The 21,690-nt window shown below is 42.0% G+C and overlaps 1 protein-coding gene across 40 annotated transcripts in view; it reads left to right on the top strand.

Moving 5' to 3' along the window:
• The window catches only part of PPFIBP1 (PPFIB scaffold protein 1), a 98,067-nt gene that overhangs the window by 65,755 nt on the left and 10,622 nt on the right, over positions 1–21,690 (top strand). For 11 of the 40 annotated variants that reach the window (XM_087873437.1, XM_060694892.2, XM_060694891.2 and 8 more), the window contains 13 exons: positions 501–585; positions 1,648–1,805; positions 2,734–2,864; positions 3,851–3,904; positions 4,988–5,038; positions 8,818–8,872; positions 9,321–9,350; positions 10,428–10,584; positions 12,973–13,005; positions 18,934–19,075; positions 19,288–19,416; positions 19,927–20,077; positions 21,436–21,547. In XM_087873437.1, coding sequence (XP_087729563.1) covers positions 501–585; positions 1,648–1,805; positions 2,734–2,864; positions 3,851–3,904; positions 4,988–5,038; positions 8,818–8,872; positions 9,321–9,350; positions 10,428–10,584; positions 12,973–13,005; positions 18,934–19,075; positions 19,288–19,416; positions 19,927–20,077; positions 21,436–21,547 — 1,288 coding nt within the window. The remainder of the gene's footprint in view (positions 1–500; positions 586–1,647; positions 1,806–2,733; positions 2,865–3,850; positions 3,905–4,987; positions 5,039–8,817; positions 8,873–9,320; positions 9,351–10,427; positions 10,585–12,972; positions 13,006–18,933; positions 19,076–19,287; positions 19,417–19,926; positions 20,078–21,435; positions 21,548–21,690) is intronic. The other 29 variants (XM_087873447.1, XM_087873442.1, XM_087873433.1 and 26 more) reach the window with 7 other exon arrangements.

Genomic DNA, 21,690 nt, shown 5'->3' with positions numbered 1-21,690 from the left:
GGAGGAGGAGAAAGAGAAAGGGAAAGAGAAAGAGAAAGAGAAAGAGAGGGATGGAAGGGAGGAAGAGAAGGAGGAGGAGGACTTTAAGGTCCTTGATGCTCTCTGAGCTTGGTTGTTTTCCTGCATACATTTCATTACCCAAACTAGGTAACATCAAAAGTCCTGGTGAATATATCACCTAACGCTTGAACTTAATGATGCTACCTAATTTGGGTAATGAGATGTACGCAAGAAAACAACCAAACTCAGAGAGCATCGAGGACCCCTCCTTCTTAAGATCCTGGAGGTTTTTTGTGCTTCAGACTGAGGCATTTTGCTTCACGCTCAATCCTGGGAAAAGACATGGATGCCTTCAGGTGTTTTACATCTAAATCAGTTTGATGCTCAGTCAGGATCTCCTGCTTTGGGCAGGGGTCTGGACTAGAAGACCTCCAAGGTCCCTTCGGACTCTGTGATTCTATGCCTTAAGTGATTCAAACAGAGGGCTTTCTTTCTTTTAGGATCGGAAGATTGAGGAGCTTCGCCAGTCCCTAAATCGCTACAAGAAGGTGCAGGATATGGTCATTTTGGCTCAAGGGAAGAAAGGTATAGAACTGTGATGGTGAACCTGCGTGTTCCATAGGTTCTTTTCCAGTTGCTCTTCCAGGTTCCATCGTGCACAGGCGTGCTGGCCAGCTTGTCTTTGTGCACGCGGGAGTGCCGGAAATTGGAAGCTCAGCTTCCTGGGGTGCGCATTTGCACTGGGGAACTGCTCTTCTGGTTCCTGGCATTCCTGTGCGTGTGCGCCAGGAAACTGCTCTTCCAGTTTCCGGCACTCCCGCTGCGTGCACACGCGCTCCCGTTTCGGCACTCGGTGCCAAAAAGATATTGCCAACACTGGTATAGAACGACCATTTCATTCCATATTTTCTATTCCACTCCATTCCACTCGATTCAACTCCACTCGACTCCACTCCATTCCATTCCATTCCATTCCATATTTTCCATTCCATTCCACAGCACTCCACTCCATTCCACTCCACTCCCTTCCATTCCACTCCACTCCACTCCACTCCACTCCACTCCATTCCATTCCATTCCATTCTATTCCATTCCTATTTTCCATTCCATTCCATTCCACTCCATTCCATTCCACTCCACTCCATTCCTCTCCACTCCACTCCATTCCATTCCATTCCATATTTTCTATTCCACTCCACTCCACTCCACTCCACTCCATTCCATTCCATTCCATTCCATTCCATTCCACTCCCTTCCATTCCACTCCACTCCACTCCACTCCATTCCTCTCCACTCCACTCCACTCCACTCCATTCCATTCTATATTTTCCATTGCATTCCATATTTTCTATTCCACTCTACTCCACTCCATTCCTCTCCACTCCACTCCATTCCATTTTTTCCATTCCATTCCATATTTTCTATTCCACTCCACTCCACTCCATTCCATTCCATTCCAATCCACTCCCTTCCATTCCACTTCCCTCCCCTCCATTCCATTTCATATTTTCCATTCCATTCCATATTTTCTATTCCATTCCACTCCACTCCACTCCACTCCATTCCACTCTACTCTACTTGCAGAATGACAAACCATGATCCCAAAGAAGACATTTGATCTATACATTTCCGATTTTCTACTCTTAGGCAAGGATGATGAAAGCGAGGAATCTGGGAGTCCAGCATCGGTTTCCTCCATTTTGTTAGAGCCGCAGAATCTAAGCGAAGCTGAGAAAAGTCCCTCTTCTACTCCGCTTTCAAGTTCTCCAAACCATGAAGCCTCGAGGACAACAGATTCCGAAGAGGTAATTTCATTCTTTTTCCTCCGTTAGCTTTCCTTCTAGACCTTCTGGGAAATTGAATGGGTATTATTCAATTTCAGGCTTTAAAAAGTCTGTACTATGGACCTTAAATAATATAAGGAGAACACTTCCGTATTTGGAAGCATAATACAATATATTTGGCTAATAAATACCGTATTTTTCAGAGTATAAGACCTCCCCTAAAAGAGGGTGAAAATTTGGGTGCGTCTTATACACTGAATGTAGCCAAAAATGTGAGGCTTGGAGGAGGTGATGGTCTGTGGCAATCCCTGCAGCCTGGAACAGCTGATTGGGGGTATTCCAGGAGGCCGATCCACCTGCCAATCAGCTGCTTGTGCTGGATCAGGCTGCAATAATGTGCTGAAGCTGACTTGTCTGTTCGCTATTTGCTGCAAGGACATGTCAGAGTTTGCAACAGCAATCATATCCAGAAAACACGCACAAATAACTGGTTCAGCAAGATTCAATAACTTCTCTTCATATATAATATAACACATGAAGTAAATATACAATACCAAAAGCAGGTTTTCCAACGTGGTAGTAAATACCAGCAAAACACAAGCAGAGGAGAGGAGTTTCAGTTTTAGTTTCAGAGCTCAGCACAGCATGCAGCTTTAATATAGAACAGTTGAGCTAAGCCACGCCCAGGCTCCTTGCCATCTCCTTCCTTGTTGCTCACACAGCAAATACTGTTTCAGTTTCCAAACAGCCCTCAACTCTCTCACACACTGACAGGACGCTAGCGAGATGAATACCAATGGATGCTGGTAGGCAGAGGCAGAATTTTTTCCCCTTATTTTCATCCCCAAAATCTAAGCTGCGTCTTATACTCTGGAGTGTCTTATACTCTGAAAAATATGGTAGGTATCTGTTGTCGCTTAATGCAAAACACGATGTTTTTCTGTTGTAGAATTCCATCCAGCTCCACACCAGCGTCTTGCAAGTTTCCATTCCTTCTTTTTCACAGTCGTCCAAACATTCAGAAGAACAGACCGAAAGAGGAAACGTCCCATCCAAAATGGAAATTGAAAGTGAAAGCAGGTAAGGACGCTGAATGCAAAAGTCCCTAGGTTTTTTGTGAAGAAATTGAATGCAATGAAATTTTGGGATCCATAGACTTTTCTCCCAGAAGTTGGCCAAGGAAACATAATACAGGCCGTCCTGGATTTACGACCACAAATGAGCACCAAATTTCTGTTGCTAAGCGAGGCAGTGCTAAGTCAAGATTTGGCCCGTTTTACGACCTTTCTTGCCACAGTTGTTAAGTGAATCACTCCAGTCGTTAAGTTAGTGACATGGTTGTTAAGTGAATCTGGCTTCCCTGTTGACTTCACTTGTCGGAAGGGTGCAAAAGGGGATCTTGTGATCCCGGGACACTGTAACCGTCATAACTACGAGTCAGTACCAAGCGTCCGAATTTGGATGACATAACCATGGGGATGCTACAACGGTCGTAAGTGTGAAAAATGTTCATAAGACAGCTTTTTCAGCGTGGTTGTAACTCTGAACAGTCACTAAACAAGTCCTTGTAAGTCAAGGACTGGAGTCATCGGGGGAATATAGATACCAAATTTGGCAATGTTTGCTAATTCCAGTAGGAGAGAATGCGAAATAATTTTTCCATAACCGTGATTATTATCATCCTGTTGAGACCTGAACCAAATCCAATGATTTTAATCTTATAGGGATAATATTTTGCCAAATGGTTTCATTTGAGGAAAACTATCAAGAATTCAACCACAAAATTCAGTAGCGTTTAGACAGAGATGAGAACATTCTTACACTATTTTGTGGACTTCTCCTAATTTCCCTTAAAAATCCCCCTGGAAATTTTGTTCCAATGCAAACTCACGGATTGCCATCACACTTAATCTTAAGAAGAATGAGTCTTACTATATTTCTTTCCTTTCTAGAACAAATAATTATGTTATGAGAAATAATACTTTTCTTAGTAACATTACTATTTATTAGATGAGGCAGTATTAATTAAGGCTCTCTTTATTTTCTTTTAATTTTTTTTTTTGCAGCGAGAAAAACCCAGCGATGGTTTCCATAGAAACCCAGCTAAGTGATACAAAAATGTAAGTATCCGATCAAAATCTAAATCTTGATGACACATCCAGACCCAAAAACCATCAAACTCTTTTACAGAAATCCCTTTGTGGTGTTGATAGGGGTGTCCGCTGGGGGGGTGGAATCAAAAGAGTGACTGCCATTTTGACTTTTCTGCCCCTTCCTGGGGTCTACTGCTGGTACCTTGCTCAATAGTAGTAACTATGAGAGGAATCTTGGAGTCCTAGCAGACAACCGTTTAAATATGAGCCAGCCGTGTGCAGCAGCTGCCAAAAAAGCCAACACAGTTGTAGGCTACATCAACAGAGGGGTAGAATCAAGATCACGTGAAGTGTTAATACCATTTTATAAGGCCTTGGTAAGGCCTCACTTGGAATCCTGCATCCAGTTTTGGTCACCACGGTGTAAAAAAGATGTGGAGACTCTAGAAAGAGTGCAGAGAAGAGCAGCAAAGAGGATTAGAGGATGATTGGAGGCTAAAACATAGGAAGAACGGTTGCAGGAATTGGGTACGTCTAGTTTAATGAAAAGAAGGACCAGGGGAGACATGATAGCAGTCTTCCAATATCTCAGGGGTTGCCACAAAGAAGAGGGAGTCAAGCTATTCTCCAAAGCACCTGAGGGCAGGAGAAGAAGCAATGGGTGGAAACTAATCAAGGAGACAAGCAACCTAGAACTAAGAAGAAATTTCTTGACAGTTAGAACAATTAACCAGTGGAACAACTTGCCTCCAGAAGTTGTGAATGGTCCAACACTGGAAGTTTTTAAGATGTTGGATAGACATTTGTCTGAAGTGGTGTAGGGTTTCCTGCCTAAGCAGGGGGTTGGATTAGAAGACCTCCAAGGTCCCTTCCAACTCATTCTGTTCTGTTCTGTTCTGTTCTGTTCTGTTCTATTCTATTCTATTCTATTCTATTCTATTCTATTCTATTCTATTCTATTCTATTCTATTCTATTCTACTCTACTCTACTCTACTCTACTCTACTCTACTCTACTCTACTCTACTCTACTCTCTTCTATTCTATTCCATGCTCTTATTTTCCTTCTACTCTTTCAGTTATTCTACTTTAGTTTCCCTCTTCTGTTACAGCATGAAGCATCTCCAAGCAAGCTGTATAGCACCGGGGATTTATCGAATTTTGTAATATATATTCCCAAACAATTTTCTGGCTAGTTTTCCTGCAAGGCAAAAGAGAGATTGATTTCCGGCGCTCCTTAATTAATCCTTAGCGCTTGCGCTTCAATTAACGAAGTTATTAAATAGTTTTTGCTGGGCTGGGGTGCATATTTTTGTAACCGTTTCTAACCCAATAATTTATTTCGTAGCGAATTCCTTGAGACAATATTCTTCCCACAAGTTTAATCGAAGAGAAATGGCAGGCTGGGAAGGGGAGATCATACTAAATATTGAAATCTTCTTGGCACTCAGTGGTTACTAATAGGATTGGTAGTTCTCGACTTACAACAGTCCATTTAGTGACCATTCAAAGTTTATCGAATTATCTTGAAATGTATTGTAGAGGGAGGGAGGGAGACATACTTTGAAATGGAGATATTCTTTATCCTGGAAAATCTAGTTTTGAAATCAGAAGAGGATACTCTGATCTTATCAGAAGTCTTCCAACCTTCTCTTTCTTTCTTTCTTTCTTTCTTTTTTTTTTTTTGCATAAATTTTTTTATTTTTATTTCTCTTTAACACATTTAAGGGTACAGTCTCTTATCCATCATTAATCATTGATCATTCATCTTATCCTTTAACTTTCATTTTTATTTGTTCGGGGCTGCTCTTTTACCATTTCCTCTTCTTCTTCCCTCCTCTTTCTTTTTCTGTCCCTTTCTACTTTCTTCATTCCTCCTCTCCTCTCCTTCTGCTTCCCCTCTCCTTCCCCCACTCTTCTCTTCTTCCTCTCTTTCTAACCCTCTCTCCTACTCTTCTTTCCCCTCCCTTTTCTTCCTCTCCTTTTCCCTCTCTTCTCTCCCTCTCTCTCTCTCCTTTCCTCTCTTCTCCCCTCCTTCCCTCTCTCTATTCCTCTCTCGTTTCCCACTCCTTTGTTGTATCTATTTTCAATTTAATCTAGAATGGTATTCGAGCAGCCTCGATTTTCTATTTACATATATCTTCATTTCAAATTCTTTTTTGTTTAATAATTACATCTGTTTCATCATTCATGTACACTTTTATAGTAACTCTTTTTCTCTTTCCCCCCTTCCCCCTTTTCCATTTATTGTCTTTTCTTTTATTTATCACTTCCTCTCTCTTATCTTTATTTATGTTTCTTTTCCAACCTTTTCAAAGAATCTTCTGATATTTCTTTTACAGGAAGAGAACTCCTTTCCATTTTGGACCTCTTGAGAGAAAAGTTGATTTTCTTTTTGTTGTCTTTGAGACAAACTTGATTCCAGACAAGTCCATGCGATTTTCCTTGGCAATGCTTTTCCAGAAACGAGTTGTCTTTGCTACCTTCTTAGAGTCGAGAAGGATTAAATAAAGTCACTCAGTGGGTCTTGTAACTAATGCAAAACTAGAATTTAAATTTTCTGGTTTCGAGCCTGATGTCTTAACCATCACACCAAGCCGGCTCTCAAATTATTTAGAAAAAAAATTAAACATTAACCTTAGCAAAGGGTTTCATTATTTTAAAGTCTCTTTTGCACAGATACCATTCTAGGGAGAATAATTTTCTCTTTGGTATTATGGAAGCATGGCTTTTTAAGCAACGGGTCCTTTGTCTGTGTGGCAAATCAGTTTGGAAAATTAAATCTGAAAACTAAAACTAAATGAAAAAAAAATTTGCATGCTCATTTCGTGCATGACTGGAGCATTGAAGGGGTTTATTCATTGCATATTGTCATTTAAATCACATGCACAAAAAGGCATGTGGTTTGATCTTTCATATGTCTGGTTTTGGAAACTTAGTTTGAAAAATGGCAGGAGGATGAATTTTCAGAGTTGATGTGCATTTACACAGTTTTCTGTTCTGGCAGCTGGAGGATAATGGATTCAGTGATATGATTCTTCACACTCTTGAACACATTCATGGCCTTTTCAATTTTTTTAGTCCCATAACCTCAAATTAATTTTAAAGGGAAATTGAATGTTCAGGAACTATTAAATGGGAATTTATCAGGTGATTCCTTGCCCTAATTAATCAGACTCATTGGGCTTCTTGTTTGAGCTAAACTAATATAATGAAGTGGGATGCGGTGGCTCAGTGGCTAAGACGCTGAGTTTGTCGATCGAAAGGTCGGCAGTTCAGCGGTTCGAATCCCTAGTGCCGCGTAACGGGGTGAGCTCCCGTTACTTGTCCAGCTTCTGACAACCTAGCAGTTCGAAAGCAGGTAAAAAATGCAAGTAGAAAAATAGGGACCCCCTTTGGTGGGAAGATAACAGTGTTCCATGCGTCTTTGGCAATGAGTCATGCCGGCCACATGACCACGGAGACTTCTCCGGACAGCGCTGGTTCTTCGGCTTTGAAACGGAGATGAGCACCGCCCCCCTAGAGTTGGGAACGACTAGCACATCTGTGCGAGGGGAACCTTTTTACCTTTACCTTTTAATGCAAAAATATTTGGAATTTAAGAGATTCCATCCCACATGTTTGGAATTCAAACACGGTTTAAAACAATGGTTCTAAACTTACCAAAAGCGTTCTAATGGTATTCCAGTTATTCTGGAAGTTCTTCAAAACATGAGAGAACAACCCAACCAGTTTGAAGATTGATTCATCTTTATAGGTTCTTGAGCATGCCCCATGCATATCAGAGCTTTCCTTGAATTATTCTAACCAGTTTTGTTTTTCTGAATTGGAAAAAAATATCATGAGAGACTGTTATGGGCCACGTCAGTGATGGCTAAACTTTTTGCCATCTTGTGCCCTGAGTGGGGTGGGGGGTGGGGTGGGTCACGTGTGCGCACGTGCCCACATCCATAATTCTATGCACATGCATGTGTGACTCCCCCCGCTCCTGCCACACGATGGCATGCTAGGCCCATTTTTTTGCTGTCCCCAGCCTCCAGAGCCTGTCTAGGAGTCTGGGGAGGGCGAAAATGGCCTTCTCCATCCCCAGAGGCCCTTCAGAGGTCAAAAACGGCCTGTTTGCCAACTTCTAATTCCACCAGATGGCATTTCTGGCCTCTAGAGGGCCTCGGGGGGAAGGCCATTTTCACCCTCCCCAGACTCCTAGAAAGGCTCTGGAGGCTGGGGAGAGAGGAAAAATGGGCCTTCCCCACAACCCCCCGAGCTCCTCCGGAGGCAGGAAACAGCCTGTTTCCCTACTTCTGATGGGCCCAGAAGGCCCAAAAATCAGCATGCGCACACCAGAGCTAAATTCACGTGCCCACCAATATGGCTACACATGCCACCTTTGGCACGCGTGCCATAGGTTTGCCATCACGGAGCTAGGTTTTCAAGGAATAAGATTTGGAAAACTATTGTGTTTTCTTCTGATTCCTGGTTCTTTCAGATATCAGTTAGAGAAGTAAGAGCCTCGGTAGTACAGGGGTTTAAGGCACCCTGTTATTAAGCTGGTTATTAAGACCAGCTGCCTGCAATTACTGCAGGGTTCGAATCTCGCCAGGCTCAAGGTTGACTCAGCCTTCCATCCTTTCTAAGGTAGGTAAATTGAGGACCCAGTTGTGGGGGCAATAAGCTGACTTTGTATAAATATACAAAAGGATGAAGGCTATTGCTGAGCACATTGTAAGCTGCCCTGAGTCTCCGGAGAAGGGCGGCATATAAATCAAAATTAAAAAAAAAAAAAGAGAACTTCCTCAACCACGTCTTATGTTGTTCATGTTTCATATCATTCTGGCTTAAAAGATGATGTAATCTGTTCTAATTTTTTACCTTGCTGATTGAATGTATGAGCCCCAAATTTCAATTTTTGTTTGCTTATTCTTCTTATAATTTGTTCCCAAAGTTCAGCTCTACAAAAATCTAGCAGTCTTGGAAACTTGAAGAAAGACGCCTCAGAGGTGGGTAATCCTACTTTTTTTTTTTAAAAAAAAAATATACTTATTAATGATTGATCTGCTTATTATTAACTCATACTGTGCTTTTCAGTCCTTAATCTGAATTTCATGGTTTTGGATTGTCTGTGAATATTAATTACTTAATAATAATTTATGTGCCGGAAGCTTCATTAAATATTTCCAATCATAAACCATGGAAATACATCTTTATGTCATTCTTGCAATTTTATTAGAAAAAGGTTTTCGTTGTCTTTTTTTTTAAAACAAACGTCTAAAGGCTGTAAATATAATAAAACAGATTATTTTATAAGATGCAATCAGGATGTTTTATTCAGTTCGGTGTCATAGATGACTTGAATTGAGCACATTTTTAGTTACAATTAAATGAAGAGTGATTCAATGAAATCGCAATTTATGTGACATATTTAATATGCCCAATTCTTCCCCACAGGATAAAGAGTCCAGAGACAAGCTGGAAGAGGTAATGAGATATATAGACAGAGCTGGCTGTTTTTCTATCTATCATCACCCTTTCTTTTTGGACAATGCCCTCTTTCGTGATTACAGGCCAATTCACAAATTTTGCAAATGTGCACGCAGTACAAAATTCAGAGAAACGGAAAAACTGAACGAGCATTGTATTTGAGATGAAAATACAATTGCAGCAGCCTGTTTTTAAATGATGATGATGATGATGATGATGATGATGATGATGATGATTAAAATAGCAGCTTCCTGCAATAACACCAGTGGAACTGCAAAAAACTGTGCTACTCGGAACATCATATATTTTAAGAAGATACTTGGTTGATACCTAGGATGCTGGCAGCAACCCGTATCAACCATTAGCACCAGAATGGTATTTGTGATGCATTTTTAAATGATCAGTTGACTAGGTTTCATGTTTAATGAATAAAAGAGATAATAATAATAATAATTTTTAAGAAAATATATTTTAAGAAAATACTTGGTCGATACTTAGGCAGCAACCTGTATCAACCATCAGTGCCGGTTAATAATATTTGTGATACATTTTTAAATGTTCAGTTGACTTGAGTTTCATATTTAATGAATAAAGTATATAATAATAATAATAAATATCCAAATGAAACCACTAACTATAGTATCAACTTCTGGGTAAATCTAACCCACTGTTTTGGCAGGCAGCTTAAAACCTAATGTACAAGGCCCCTTATGAATATTTTTTTTAAAAAAATATATGTCTTTAAAGTTCTTGAGAACTTCAAATAAGATGCCTCTTGTGTAATACAGGCAGTCCTAGACTTACGATCACAACTGAGCCCAAAATTAATGTTAAGTGGGACATTTGTTAAGTGAGTTTTGTGCCAATTTACTATGAATGAAAAACAATCATAAGTCACATGTTTCAGTGCCGCTAAATGAAGTGTTGTAAGCTGAGGCCTATCTGTTCACATACATTTTGAGCATGCCGTCTTCATTTGACCTTTGAACTTTCCGACTTCAATGCTCTTGTATCCAGTGATGTCACTGATTGTTACTGCCAAGTTGATTTTTTCTTTTTTCTTCAACCAATCAGAATAAATCACCAGTGGAGAATAGCAAATACGTAACCCTTCCTTGCAAGTCCCCGGGCGAAGAAGATGGTTTCGGATCTCGCAAAGCCAGGTCGTCCTTCGGCCGAGGTTTTTTCAAAATCAAAAGTAACAAAAGGACAGCAAGCGCACCTAACTTGGGTAGGTCTAGACATAGCATTCAACTTTTAAATGCCTGTCCCTAACAGGTAGAAGGAGATGAAATACTCCACTCTTATTATAGTATTTTTCCATTTGCAAAATGCAGAAAAAAGGTCTTGGGTAGCCGAAGAAAATCAAACCAATTGTTTCGTTCAGCATCTACAAAATTCTAATTTCTCCTTGAGTTTCTGCGAAAGTATGCCCAAATAATACCAGGTACAGGTAGTCCTCGATGTACGACCACAGTCGAGCCCCTAATTTATGTTTTTAAGCAGGGGTGAAATGCTCCCGGTTCGGACCAGATCACCTGATCCAGTAGCGATGAAGGTGGATGATTCAGAGAACCGGTAGCAAAAATCCATGACCTCCCACATTGCCCAGCTGAGCCACACAATCATCCGAGGCTTTTTTTTTAATTTTTAAAAGCATTTTTTCTACAACCTCTTCAGCCAAAGAGGTTGTAGAAAAAATGGTTTTAAAATAAAAAAAAAAAAAGTTGGCCACGCCCACTCAGTCCTTACCCCCCCCACCAAGCCACGCCCACAGAGCCAGTAGTAACAAATTTTACATTTCACCACTGTTCTTAAGTGAGATGTTTGTGAAGTGAATTTTGCCCCATTTTACGGCATTTCTTGTTAAGGGAATCACTGCAGTGGATAAGTTCGCGACCCAGTTAGTGATAAGTCAATTGGCTCCCCATTGACTTTGCTTGTCAGGAGGTCGCAAAAAAAAGGGGATCGCGTGATCACTCCGGGACGCTGCACAACGGTTGTAAGTATGAACCACTTGCCAAGTGTCTGAATTTGGATCTCATGGGGATGCCGCAAAGGTCGTAACTGTGAAAAACGGTTCTAGGACACTTTTTCCAGTACTGTCGTAACTTCGAACAGTCGCTCAATGACCTGTTGTAAGTCGAGGACTGCCTGTAGTGCACGTTGTGTTTGGTGATTAATTTCAAACGTGATTTTATGTATTTAAACACAACTCTGTTGCGTGGTGATAGTCTACATGCCTTTGCTCTTAGGCCAATGGTGGGTTATGCCATCTTTCCACTATAGAAAAAAAAGACATAGATTGGGCAGTAATGTACACACAAACACACACACACACACACACACACACACACACGGACTCTAGAATCATGTGACATGTTCAGGCTATGTATACTAGGAAGTGCAGATGTAGGGGAAGGAGTGACAGAACCTGGGGGTGGAGTGAAAAGAGGAATCAGCTTAGAATCCCTACGTAGTCACAAGCAGACTCCAGCCAACTTCTCTGCAAGTACATGGCTGAACTTCAAGTGCTCAGCAACACAATCACATCTGTTTGCGGCATCCTATGATCGCCCGATCACTGTTTACGATGGGGTCCAGCTCTTATTTCATGTTCTGCCCCAGCTATGGACCCCAAAGAACACAGCACACATAAACTCTATACAAAGCTTATTTTACTCAAATAACTTAGTCTTTATCAACCAAAGGCTGTTAATAAACTGTCTTAACAGCCTACAAGAATTCTAAGATAAAGTAATCACAGTCTTACTAGAGTTGGCAGAAAGCCCAGAAACAATTTTGCAGAGAATCCAGACGCGAAGGAGATTGAACTAAAGTTGTTCCCTCCAGCTTGCTGCAAGTGGCGTTCCTCCTTAAATAGGCTAAGGGAGTGGCCAATTAGCCCCAAGCCTTACTCTCAAGGAGACCTCCTCCTGAGGAGCCACTCCTGCCTTTTGGCAGCTCTGTGCGCCCGTGCATCGAGAAGAGGCTCCTCCTCTTCGTCCTCTTCACTTATGGGAGCTTCTGGAGGTTCTGAAGGCCTTGGCTGAATCCCCGCCTCTGGCACCACATCTTCTCCAGCCTCCTCACTGTCCGACTCGAGCGCCAGCTGCACAGGCTGCTGGCGCAGCACCACACCAGCCTCCTCATTGTCAGAATCAGCTACAATCTGCACAGGCCGCTGACGGGCCACAGCATTTCAACCATGCCCAGAGCAAACCATGGGGTTTTGCTTAACAACGGCTGCATTCTCTTTAACAACGGTGGCATTTGCTTCGTGACCTCATCAGCTGGTGAACGACGATCCAAACAGGCCACAAAATCAGGCAGGCTCCATTACAGTCGTATGTGGAGGACTACCTCATTTAGGAGACCCTACTCACTCTAAAGCCATGTATATGTCTTAAGGAGTAATAGCAATTGTCTTTCTTGGTGTGAGCAAGTGAATGTTTGAACATTCTACTATAATCCACTAGTTTTCTGTGTCAAGCATGCATTGAGTTTTTTTGGGGGTATTCCTGTCTGACTTGAAAGTGTTAAGTTTTTATATGTCTTATCTTGTTGCCCTTGGTATATTCTTGTGCATCTGGTTTTTGCATTGTTGGGATGCCTGAAGACCGCAGTCGAAGTGCCAGTGAGCCCATCTTAGGTACAGTAGAACCCGCATGCCTTACCTGTGCCAAGTTTTAAGAGCCGCGAATGCCCAGCCGTCAGTCATGCATGGCCCTTGACCACGTCTTCTCCTGGCCTACAAGCTTCATCCCTCCCCTTATCGTTCAACTCTCCCGCTCGGTTTACTAAGACCGGATGTTTTTGGAGATTCTTTCCCAGGCGTGCGCAGAATATTTTGATGTCGGAATATCCTCCAGAAGTTGTGAATGCTCCAACACTGGAAGTTTTTAAGAAGAGGTTGGATAACCGTTTGTCTGAAGTGGTGTTGGGTTTCCTGCCTAAGCAGGGGGTTGGACTAGAAGACCTCCAAGGTCCCTCCCAACTCTGTTATTCTATTCTAGTCTATCCTGACTTCTGAAATGTTCTCCTCGCTTCCTTGGAAAGACTCTGAATTTGAAAGAGTCACCAGGAAGGCATCTATGGAGTGGTGCGGTAGCCTAGAGGAGGCTGTGAGTTCGATCCCAGGTAGAGGCAGATATTTCTCTCTCTGGGCACGTTGAGATTATATCTGCTGAATATAACTCCGCACTGGTGACAAGCAGGGCATCCGGCCAGTAAACAGCTCCATTCAGTTGCCCAGACTCCACCTCGCAAGGGATTACGGGTTCATTAAAAGATGATTATGATGATCAGAAAGGCATCTATGGAGGTGCTCGATCATCCAGGCCATAGTTGTCCCAAAGGTGCTGTTTTTTCCCAAAAGGCAACTGGTCTTTCTTGGTTTTTTTTTTTTTTTTTTTGATCTTTGAAAACATTTCACTTCTCATCCAAGAAGCTTCTTCAGCTTTGGATGAGACGGGACATGTTTTCTTTCTTTCTTTCTTTCTTTCTTTCTTTCTTTCTTTCTTTCTTTCTTTCTTTCTTTCTTTCCCTTTTGGGAGAAGGGCGGTATACAAATTAAAAAATTAAATTAAATTAAATTTCTTTCTTTCTTTCTTTCTTTCTTTCTTTCTTTCTTTCTTTCTTTCTTTCCCTTTTGGGAGAAGGGCGGTATACAAATTAAAAAATTAAATTAAATTAAATTAAATTTCTTTCTTTCTTTCTTTCTTTCTTTCTTTCTTTCTTTCTTTCTTTCTTTCTTTCTTCCTTCCTTCCTTCCTTCCTTCCTTCCTTCCTTCCTTCCTTCCTTTCCATCTTTCTTTCTTTCTTTCTTTCCTTCCTTTTCTTTTATTTGTTTAATTATATAAAATACAAACAAAAATAGAAATAGGAAATTAAGGGAAGGAGAAAGAGTGGGGAAAGGAAGGTTGTGAGATACAAGACATTAGCTTCCGACTCTTCTTAGTACAAGATAAAAACACTCCAGCCTCAACTTTTTCGCTTTTACACATTAATATATAACTAGCCATTTCTATAACGTCAAATCTACCTGATCAGTGAGAACAATCAGCCCATGGAACAGAAATTGCCTTCGGAAGTTGTGGAAACTTCATCCCTGGAGACTTTCAAGAAGAGACTGGACTGCCATCTTGTTGTGACCAAGGCCCAAGTAGTGATTACCAAACACAATTTAGTCCTCAACAAACTTATTTTATTAAAACAGCTGAGAATTCATTCATTCTCAGCTTAGTCCAAAACAAAATTCTTCATAACCAGTCCTTCGGCCTTATCACCAACCTTTGATGTCTTTGGCAACCGGCCAAAGCTTTTCTTGGCAAACCCCCCACAAAGTTCCAGAGACGCTGACAAGAAGCACTGGAATCAATGTGGCTTTTCTACAAAGACGCCAACGGCTCGTTGCCGCTCTTTTAAGCCTTATGGGAGTGGCTGATCATCTTCTGGCCTTACTCCCGAGTCGTCCTTTTTGCTTCAGCTGCTTTTGACTTCTGGCGCACTAGGAACAGGCTCCTCCTGTTCCTCTGCCTCTCTGCTGTCCAACTCTGGAGGCTCCAAAATCCACACATCGCTCCCAGATGGCCCTGGCCCCATCTCTGCCTCCGATGCAGAGCCCTCCCCAGACTCCAGGACTGGCCCATGTTCTTCCCCAGCCTCCTCACTGTCTGACTCCGTTGCCAGGTCTGCAGGCTGCTGGCGGACCACAACACATCTGTCAGAAATGGTGTAGGGTCTCCTGCTTGGGCTTGGGGTTGGACTAGATGACCTACAAGGTCCCTTCCAACTCTTTTAATCTGTTAAACTATAGTCCTGGTATTTTTTATGGTCTTGATTCTAGGTCCCAATCGTGACCTTGCTTAGTTTCAAAACTTGGAGAAGTTCAACTAGATGTTATCACTCCAACCAACATTAATATACCGCTGATGTCAACTCAGCCAAGTTCATCTTCTCCAAACGGGCCATTCTGATCTTGACGTGGACTGTTCTGAGGACCCAAAGGTGCTTTTTTCAAAAGACAACTGTACTTCAGAACTGATGAAGCTTCTTGGATGAGAAGCGAAACATTTTCAAAGAGGAACAAACAAACGAGAAAGTCCAGTTGCGTTTTGGAAAAGCCTCTTTGGGACAACTGTGACACAGATGACTGAGAATCTCCATAGGTCATCTCCGTTCTGATGACTCTTTCAAATTCAAAATATTTACAGGGAGTTATTGATGAGCATTTCAGAAATCAGGATATTCTGGCTTCAAAATATTCTGCACAGGTCCGTAAAGGCAAAGGGTAGATGTGTTTCTAGATGTCATTCATAGAACAAGAACCAAATATATTTCTGGAAAAGGCCATTCTTGGCATAACCAGTTGCTTCGTGAGCCAATCTTCTATTATGCTCCTAAAAATTATTTCCATTTAAGGCAGTTTTAGTGAGAACAAAAAAAGTGAGAACAAAATAATAATAATAATAATTTGAATGACCTTTCAAATAATTAGCCTTTGCAATGGATTTTCTGATATATGTATATATTATACAAGATAGAACACAACAATAATATCTTTTATTTGAATGTTTATACTTTTCTGTTGCTGATACAGGTAATCCTTGATTTACAAAAGTTCATTTAGTGACCATTCGAAATTACAACTGAAAAAAAGAGACTTATGGCCGTTTTTCACACTTAACGACCGTTGCAGCATGATCAAATAAATAAATAAATCAGACGCTTGGCAACCGATTCGTATTTATGACGGCTGCAATTTATGACGGGGTCGTGTAATCCCGTTTTGCGACATTCTGACAAGGAAGGTCCATGTTAACAATCGTGTTAACAGTCTCAACTGCAGTGACTCTTTTAAGAATTAGGGCAAGAACCTCAGTGGTGCAGCGGACTAAAGTGCTGTTAAGTGCTAGCACTTAGCTGCCAACTGCCTGCAATTAGTGCAAGTTCGAATCTCACCAGGCTCAAGGTTGACTCAGCCTTCCAACCTTTCGAGGTAGGTAAATTGAGGACCCGGATTGTGGGGGCAATAAGCCGACTTTATATAGAACAACACCGCTTAAGGGGGGCCAAAAGCCCTACTAAGCAGGTATATACAAAAGTATGAAGGCTATTGCTTAACGCATTGTAAGCCGCCCTGGGTCTACGGAGAAGGGCGGCATATAAATTGGACAAATAAATAAATAAATAAATAAATATTGTAAAATGGGGCAAAATCTCACTGAACAACTGTCTCACTTAGCAACAGACTTTTGGTCGTAAGTTGAGTACTACCTGTAGAGCATTCAACCTAGCTTGCATCAAAGGATTGCATTTCAATCCATGGTCTTCCGTACTTGCTCTCTAAGGGACCATTTGAGCACAAGTAGATTTAACTGGAAGGGACATGGTGGCTCAGTGGCTAAGGCGCTGAGCTTGCCGATCGAAAGGTCGGCAGTTCAGCGGTTCGAATCCCGAATACCGCGTAACAGGGTGAGCTCCCGTGACTTGTCCCAGCTTCTGCCAACCTAGCAATTCAAAAGCACGTAAAAATAAATACAAGTAGAAAAATCGGGACCACCTTTGGTGGGAAGGGAACAGCGTTTCGTGCGCCTTTGGCGTTGAGTCATGCTGGCCACATGACCACGGAGACATCTTCGGACAGCGCTGGCTCTTCGGCTTTGAAACGGAGATGAGCACCGCCCCCTAGAGTCGGGAACGACTAGCACATCTGTGCGAGGGGAACCTTTTTACCTTTACCTAGATTTAACTGAATGAAGATTCTGAGATAAGGATCTTCAAGGATCATTGTTTGCATTTCATCTTATCCGTTGCTCCTTCGCTTTCCTTGCTTCCTTTCCAAGCTAACCATTGTTGCTTTGGGCTGTTTGTGAAATACGTGAATGTGTTGACTGCTTAGAGATGCTTGCATGGTAGTTTGTGAAAAATTCGCTTGGCATGCTGGAGAATTGTCTTGTGTGAAGTGTCCTTTCTGTATTGTGGGGGCAGGCAAATGCCTTATGAAGTCATCACCCCCCAAAAAATCGGTCCGAGCTTTTTTTTCTTTACTTAAGCAATGGTACCTATTGGAGGTGTGCAAAGTATTTCTAACATTTTGTATGTATTGTTTTTGTAGGTAGGTAAGTACGTAGGTAGGAGGGAAAGAAGAAGAAAAGGAAGGAAGGAAGGAAGGAAGGAAGGAAGGAAGGAAGGAAGGAAGGAAGGAAAACACTGTTAAGGGAAGGAGGAGAAAGAGGGAAGGAGAAGGAAGGAAGAAAGGACACTGATGAGGAAGGAGAAGGAAGGAAGGAAAAGGAAGACGGAAGGAAGGAAGGAAAAACACTGATCAAGGAAGGAAGGAAAGAAGGACACTGATAAGGGAGGGAGAGAAAGAGGAAGGGAGGGAGGAAAGGAGGGAGGGAGGAAAAACACTGATAAGGGAGGGAGGAGAAGAAAGGAGGAAGGGAAGGAAGGAAGGAAAAACTGATAAGGGAAGGATGGAAGGAAAGAAGGACTGATAAGGGAGGGAGAGAAAGAGGAAGGGAGGGAGGAAAGGAGGGAAGGAGGAAAAACACTGATAAGGGAGGGAGGAGAAGAAAGGAAGGGAAGGAAGGAAAAACTGATAAGGGAAAGAAGGAAGGAAAGAAGACACTGATAAGGGAGGGAGAGAAAGAGGAAGGGAGGGAGGAAAAACACTGATAAGGGAAGGAGGAGAAGAAAGGAGGAAGGGAAGGAAGGAAAAACTGATAAGGGAAGGAAGGAAGGAAAGAAGGACTGATAAGGGAGGGAGAGAAAGAGGAAGGGAGGAAGGAAAGGAGGGAGGAAAAACTGATAAGGGAGGGAGGAGAAGAAAGGAGGAAGGGAAGGAAGGAAGGAAAAGCTGATAAGGGAAGGAAGGAAAAATAGGAAAGAAGGACACTGATAAGGGGGAGAGAGAAGGAAGGAAGGAAGGAAGGAAGGAAGGAAGGAAGGAAGGAAGGAAGGGCAAATAATGTAATTGATCATTAGTACTTCAACCAATTATCCAAAATTGCACGTTGTAACCAAGATTGTGGAGATGGAATAAATGTAGCTTTTACAGTCCTCGTTTGTTTATACCACAGTGATTGTTCAAAATACGCAGAGGGTAGACGGTTGTAAAAAAAAAGACACACTTTTTTTGACACAACGTAGGGTGAAGCAACTGATTTGAAGGCAGGGATCATTCAGGGCCTACCTACGTTAACCTTTTCTTGATATTTCTGGACATTCCTCATCCATACAATCACCACCCACACTACGAACATAAATTCTACGCGTTCTTGCCCTGAGTTTGCTCCACGCTAAATTTACTCCATACATTGATAATAAAAGAGAATTGGACCAAAATAAAAATAAAGCGAGGCGTAATACAGAGAATCTGTTGTGAGGCTTTGAAAATCGAGCGGTTAATTAATTGCTTAAAAGGAAGATAACAATAAACTTCTTTGTCGACTATGGTTCGCTTGGCACGACACAGAAGCGGCCTTTATTAAAGGTTATCTCTCCAATTCAGGACAGAGACTTGATATAAAGGCGATGAACGGATACTTAATTGAGATTTCCTTCTATTTAATAGCAGAGACTGAGAAAGAATCCCCTGATCACTTAGATCTAGCTGGCTTTCCTCGTCCATCCAAAGGTGCAGAAGGTGGACCTCTTACTCCGCCTTCTCCTGACTCCAAGAAGAAAGCGAGAGGGATCAAGAAGCTGTTTGGCAGGTAATGAGGATGTCATTCTCCAAAAACGTGATCCTGGATGGAGCTCACCGGGCATACTTTACTTCTAGTGCAACGCTCGCGTGCCCACAGATACGGCTCTGCGTGCCACATGTTCGCCATCACGGGACTCGGTATTGCTATCTGTTATGTTCTCCGCAATCCCTTAATTCCTCCCGTTCTTCAAATTTGGATTTTTTTCCCCCACCCCTTAGACTAAGAAGAAGCCAGTCCACCACATTTAATCCTGATGAGATGACGGAAACCGAGTTCAAAAGAGGAGGAACGAGAGCGACGGCTGGTCCAAGGCTTGGCTGGTCAAGAGACTTTGGGCAATCGAATAAGTAAGACGGAAGGATCGAAGTGACACAGAAACTCTTTCTTTTCTCTTTTGTTTCTCTTCCTTATGACGCTCGAGTGCAGCTGGGCGAGTTGGATTGTGGAAATAAAAGGAAGTCGTTTTATGGGTTACGGATAAAAAGTTGGGTCTTTTTAGAGTTGGGCCATTATTAAGACAAAGGATAGGATAAGAGGGGTCCTGGCCTTCCCGAACTTCTGGTAGGCCCGGTTTTTGCCCTCCCTGAGCCTCCGCGTGCGCCCTGCACTTACCTGCATCCAAAACGGGCTGCGTGGGGACTCCTGGGAGTGGGCGGAATGGGCGGGGCCAGCCAGGAGTGGGATTTGGGGGTTCTACAAACTGCACAGAATTTTAGCTAGAGGTTCTCCCAAACCCCTGCAAAACCCCATCAGCCCCACCCCTGGAATGGACCTTAGGCAGGTCCCACCATTAGCAGGTCTCTGAGGACATAAGTATTCAACCTTGAAACATGATCTGATTGTTACTATTCCTTTAGTGATCTGGACATGCCGTTTGCTAAATGGAGGAAAGAGCAAGTTTGCAGCTGGCTTCAGGACCAGGGCCTGGGTTTTTACATCGGCAATGGAAAACACTGGATACTCTCCGGTCAGACTCTCTTGCAAGCATCCCAGAGTGATTTAGAAAAGGTAACACGCTTATATTTTTCTCCCTCATATGCAGTTGACTGAGAGTTGTGGGGTCCTTGGTGCTCTCTGAGGTGGGTTGCCTTCTTGCAGACGTTTTATGACCCATCTAGGGAACATTATCAGTGTTGATGAGGTTACCTAATCAGGTCTGCAAGAAAAGAATCTACCTCGGAGAGAACCAAGGACCCCACAATTCAACCCTGAGCTACAAATATTCTCTTCTGCTGGTGACTTGAGAGATGTAATGAAGTTCAGCTAAGTAGCAATTCATCTACCATCTGGTACTCATGTTTGATAACAAGGGCTGCCATCTTGTGTCCATAAGATAGATGTGTGTATGTATCTATGTATGTATCAGGGGTGGGTTCTACTTACCTTTACTACCGGTTTGCAATGGGAACGCATGCGTACTTCTGCACATGCGCAGATTGTCAATTATGACATCTGGGCGGGTGGGCGGAGCCTCCTGCCACTTTTACTACTGGTTCGCAAGAACCGGACAGAACTGGGAGCAACCCACCACTGGTATGTATGTATGTATGTATGTATGTATTTTTTTTTCTGACTCCAGAAGATCTTACATTAAAAATAGAAAATATGATATTAAGAATTAGTATACTAGTTTAAATAAAGGAAATTTCAGTAACTATATAGCAAACACAAACAATTAAAACACAGAAGGAATTTAATTATATATGTAAATGTGTGTGTGTGATGTGCACACCGAGGTGGCGCAGTGGTTAGAGTGCTGTACTTCAGCTGACTGCTAGTTCAGCTGACTGCTAGTTCAGCAGATCAGCGGATCAAATCTCACCGGCTCAAGGTTGACTCAGCCTTCCATCCTTCCGAGGTGGGTAAAATGAGGACCCAGATTGTTGGGGGCAATATGTTATTTAGTATACTGTCGATTGTTGTAAGCCGCCCAGAGTCCTTGGAGAGTGGGCGGCATAGAAATATGATTAATAAAATAAATAATAAATAAAATAAATGTATGTGTGTATATATACACACACACACACATATCAACTTGCAACCACAATTGAGCTCAGCTATTTAAAATTAGTATACTAGTTTAAGTAAAGTAAATTTCAATAACCGTATAGAAAATACAAAAAAATTAAAACACAGAAGGAATTATATATTAAAGCAAACTCCCTCTCCCCCAAAAACCTGCTAATAAACTCCAACGCTTTTTATAACAGGGAATGAAAGTGTTGGTTCTCTGAATCAAGCATTTGGCCATTAGAAACGTCCTATTTATAGATCTGTTTCATTAAGGTCCCCTCACTTGCATTTATAGGATGCCTTGAACAGAAAGATTAATGTTTATAAAAAGACGTTTTGTGCCCCATGTGCAGGAACTTGGAATAAAACATCCGCTACATCGGAAAAAGCTACAACTTGCACTTCAAGCTTTGGGGTCTGAAGAAGAAAACAATTACGGGAAACTGGATTACAATTGGGTTACAAGTATGTTCCCTTCCCTTATGTTTTTTTAAAATTTCCCCTTTTGCTTTGTTTTCCAGGTTTTAGAGAGGATTTACAGATGTACCCACCTCGTACTATCACAAGAATATTTGTATATATTGAACAACATGTTGGTTGCACAATCA

Source organism: Pantherophis guttatus, chromosome 7 (assembly GCF_059756535.1).
Source record: "Pantherophis guttatus breed Tessera chromosome 7, ASM5975653v1, whole genome shotgun sequence".
NCBI lineage: Eukaryota > Metazoa > Chordata > Lepidosauria > Squamata > Colubridae > Pantherophis > Pantherophis guttatus.
Note: the sequence above shows the minus strand (reverse complement) of the source record. Positions and strands in the feature narration are given on the sequence as shown.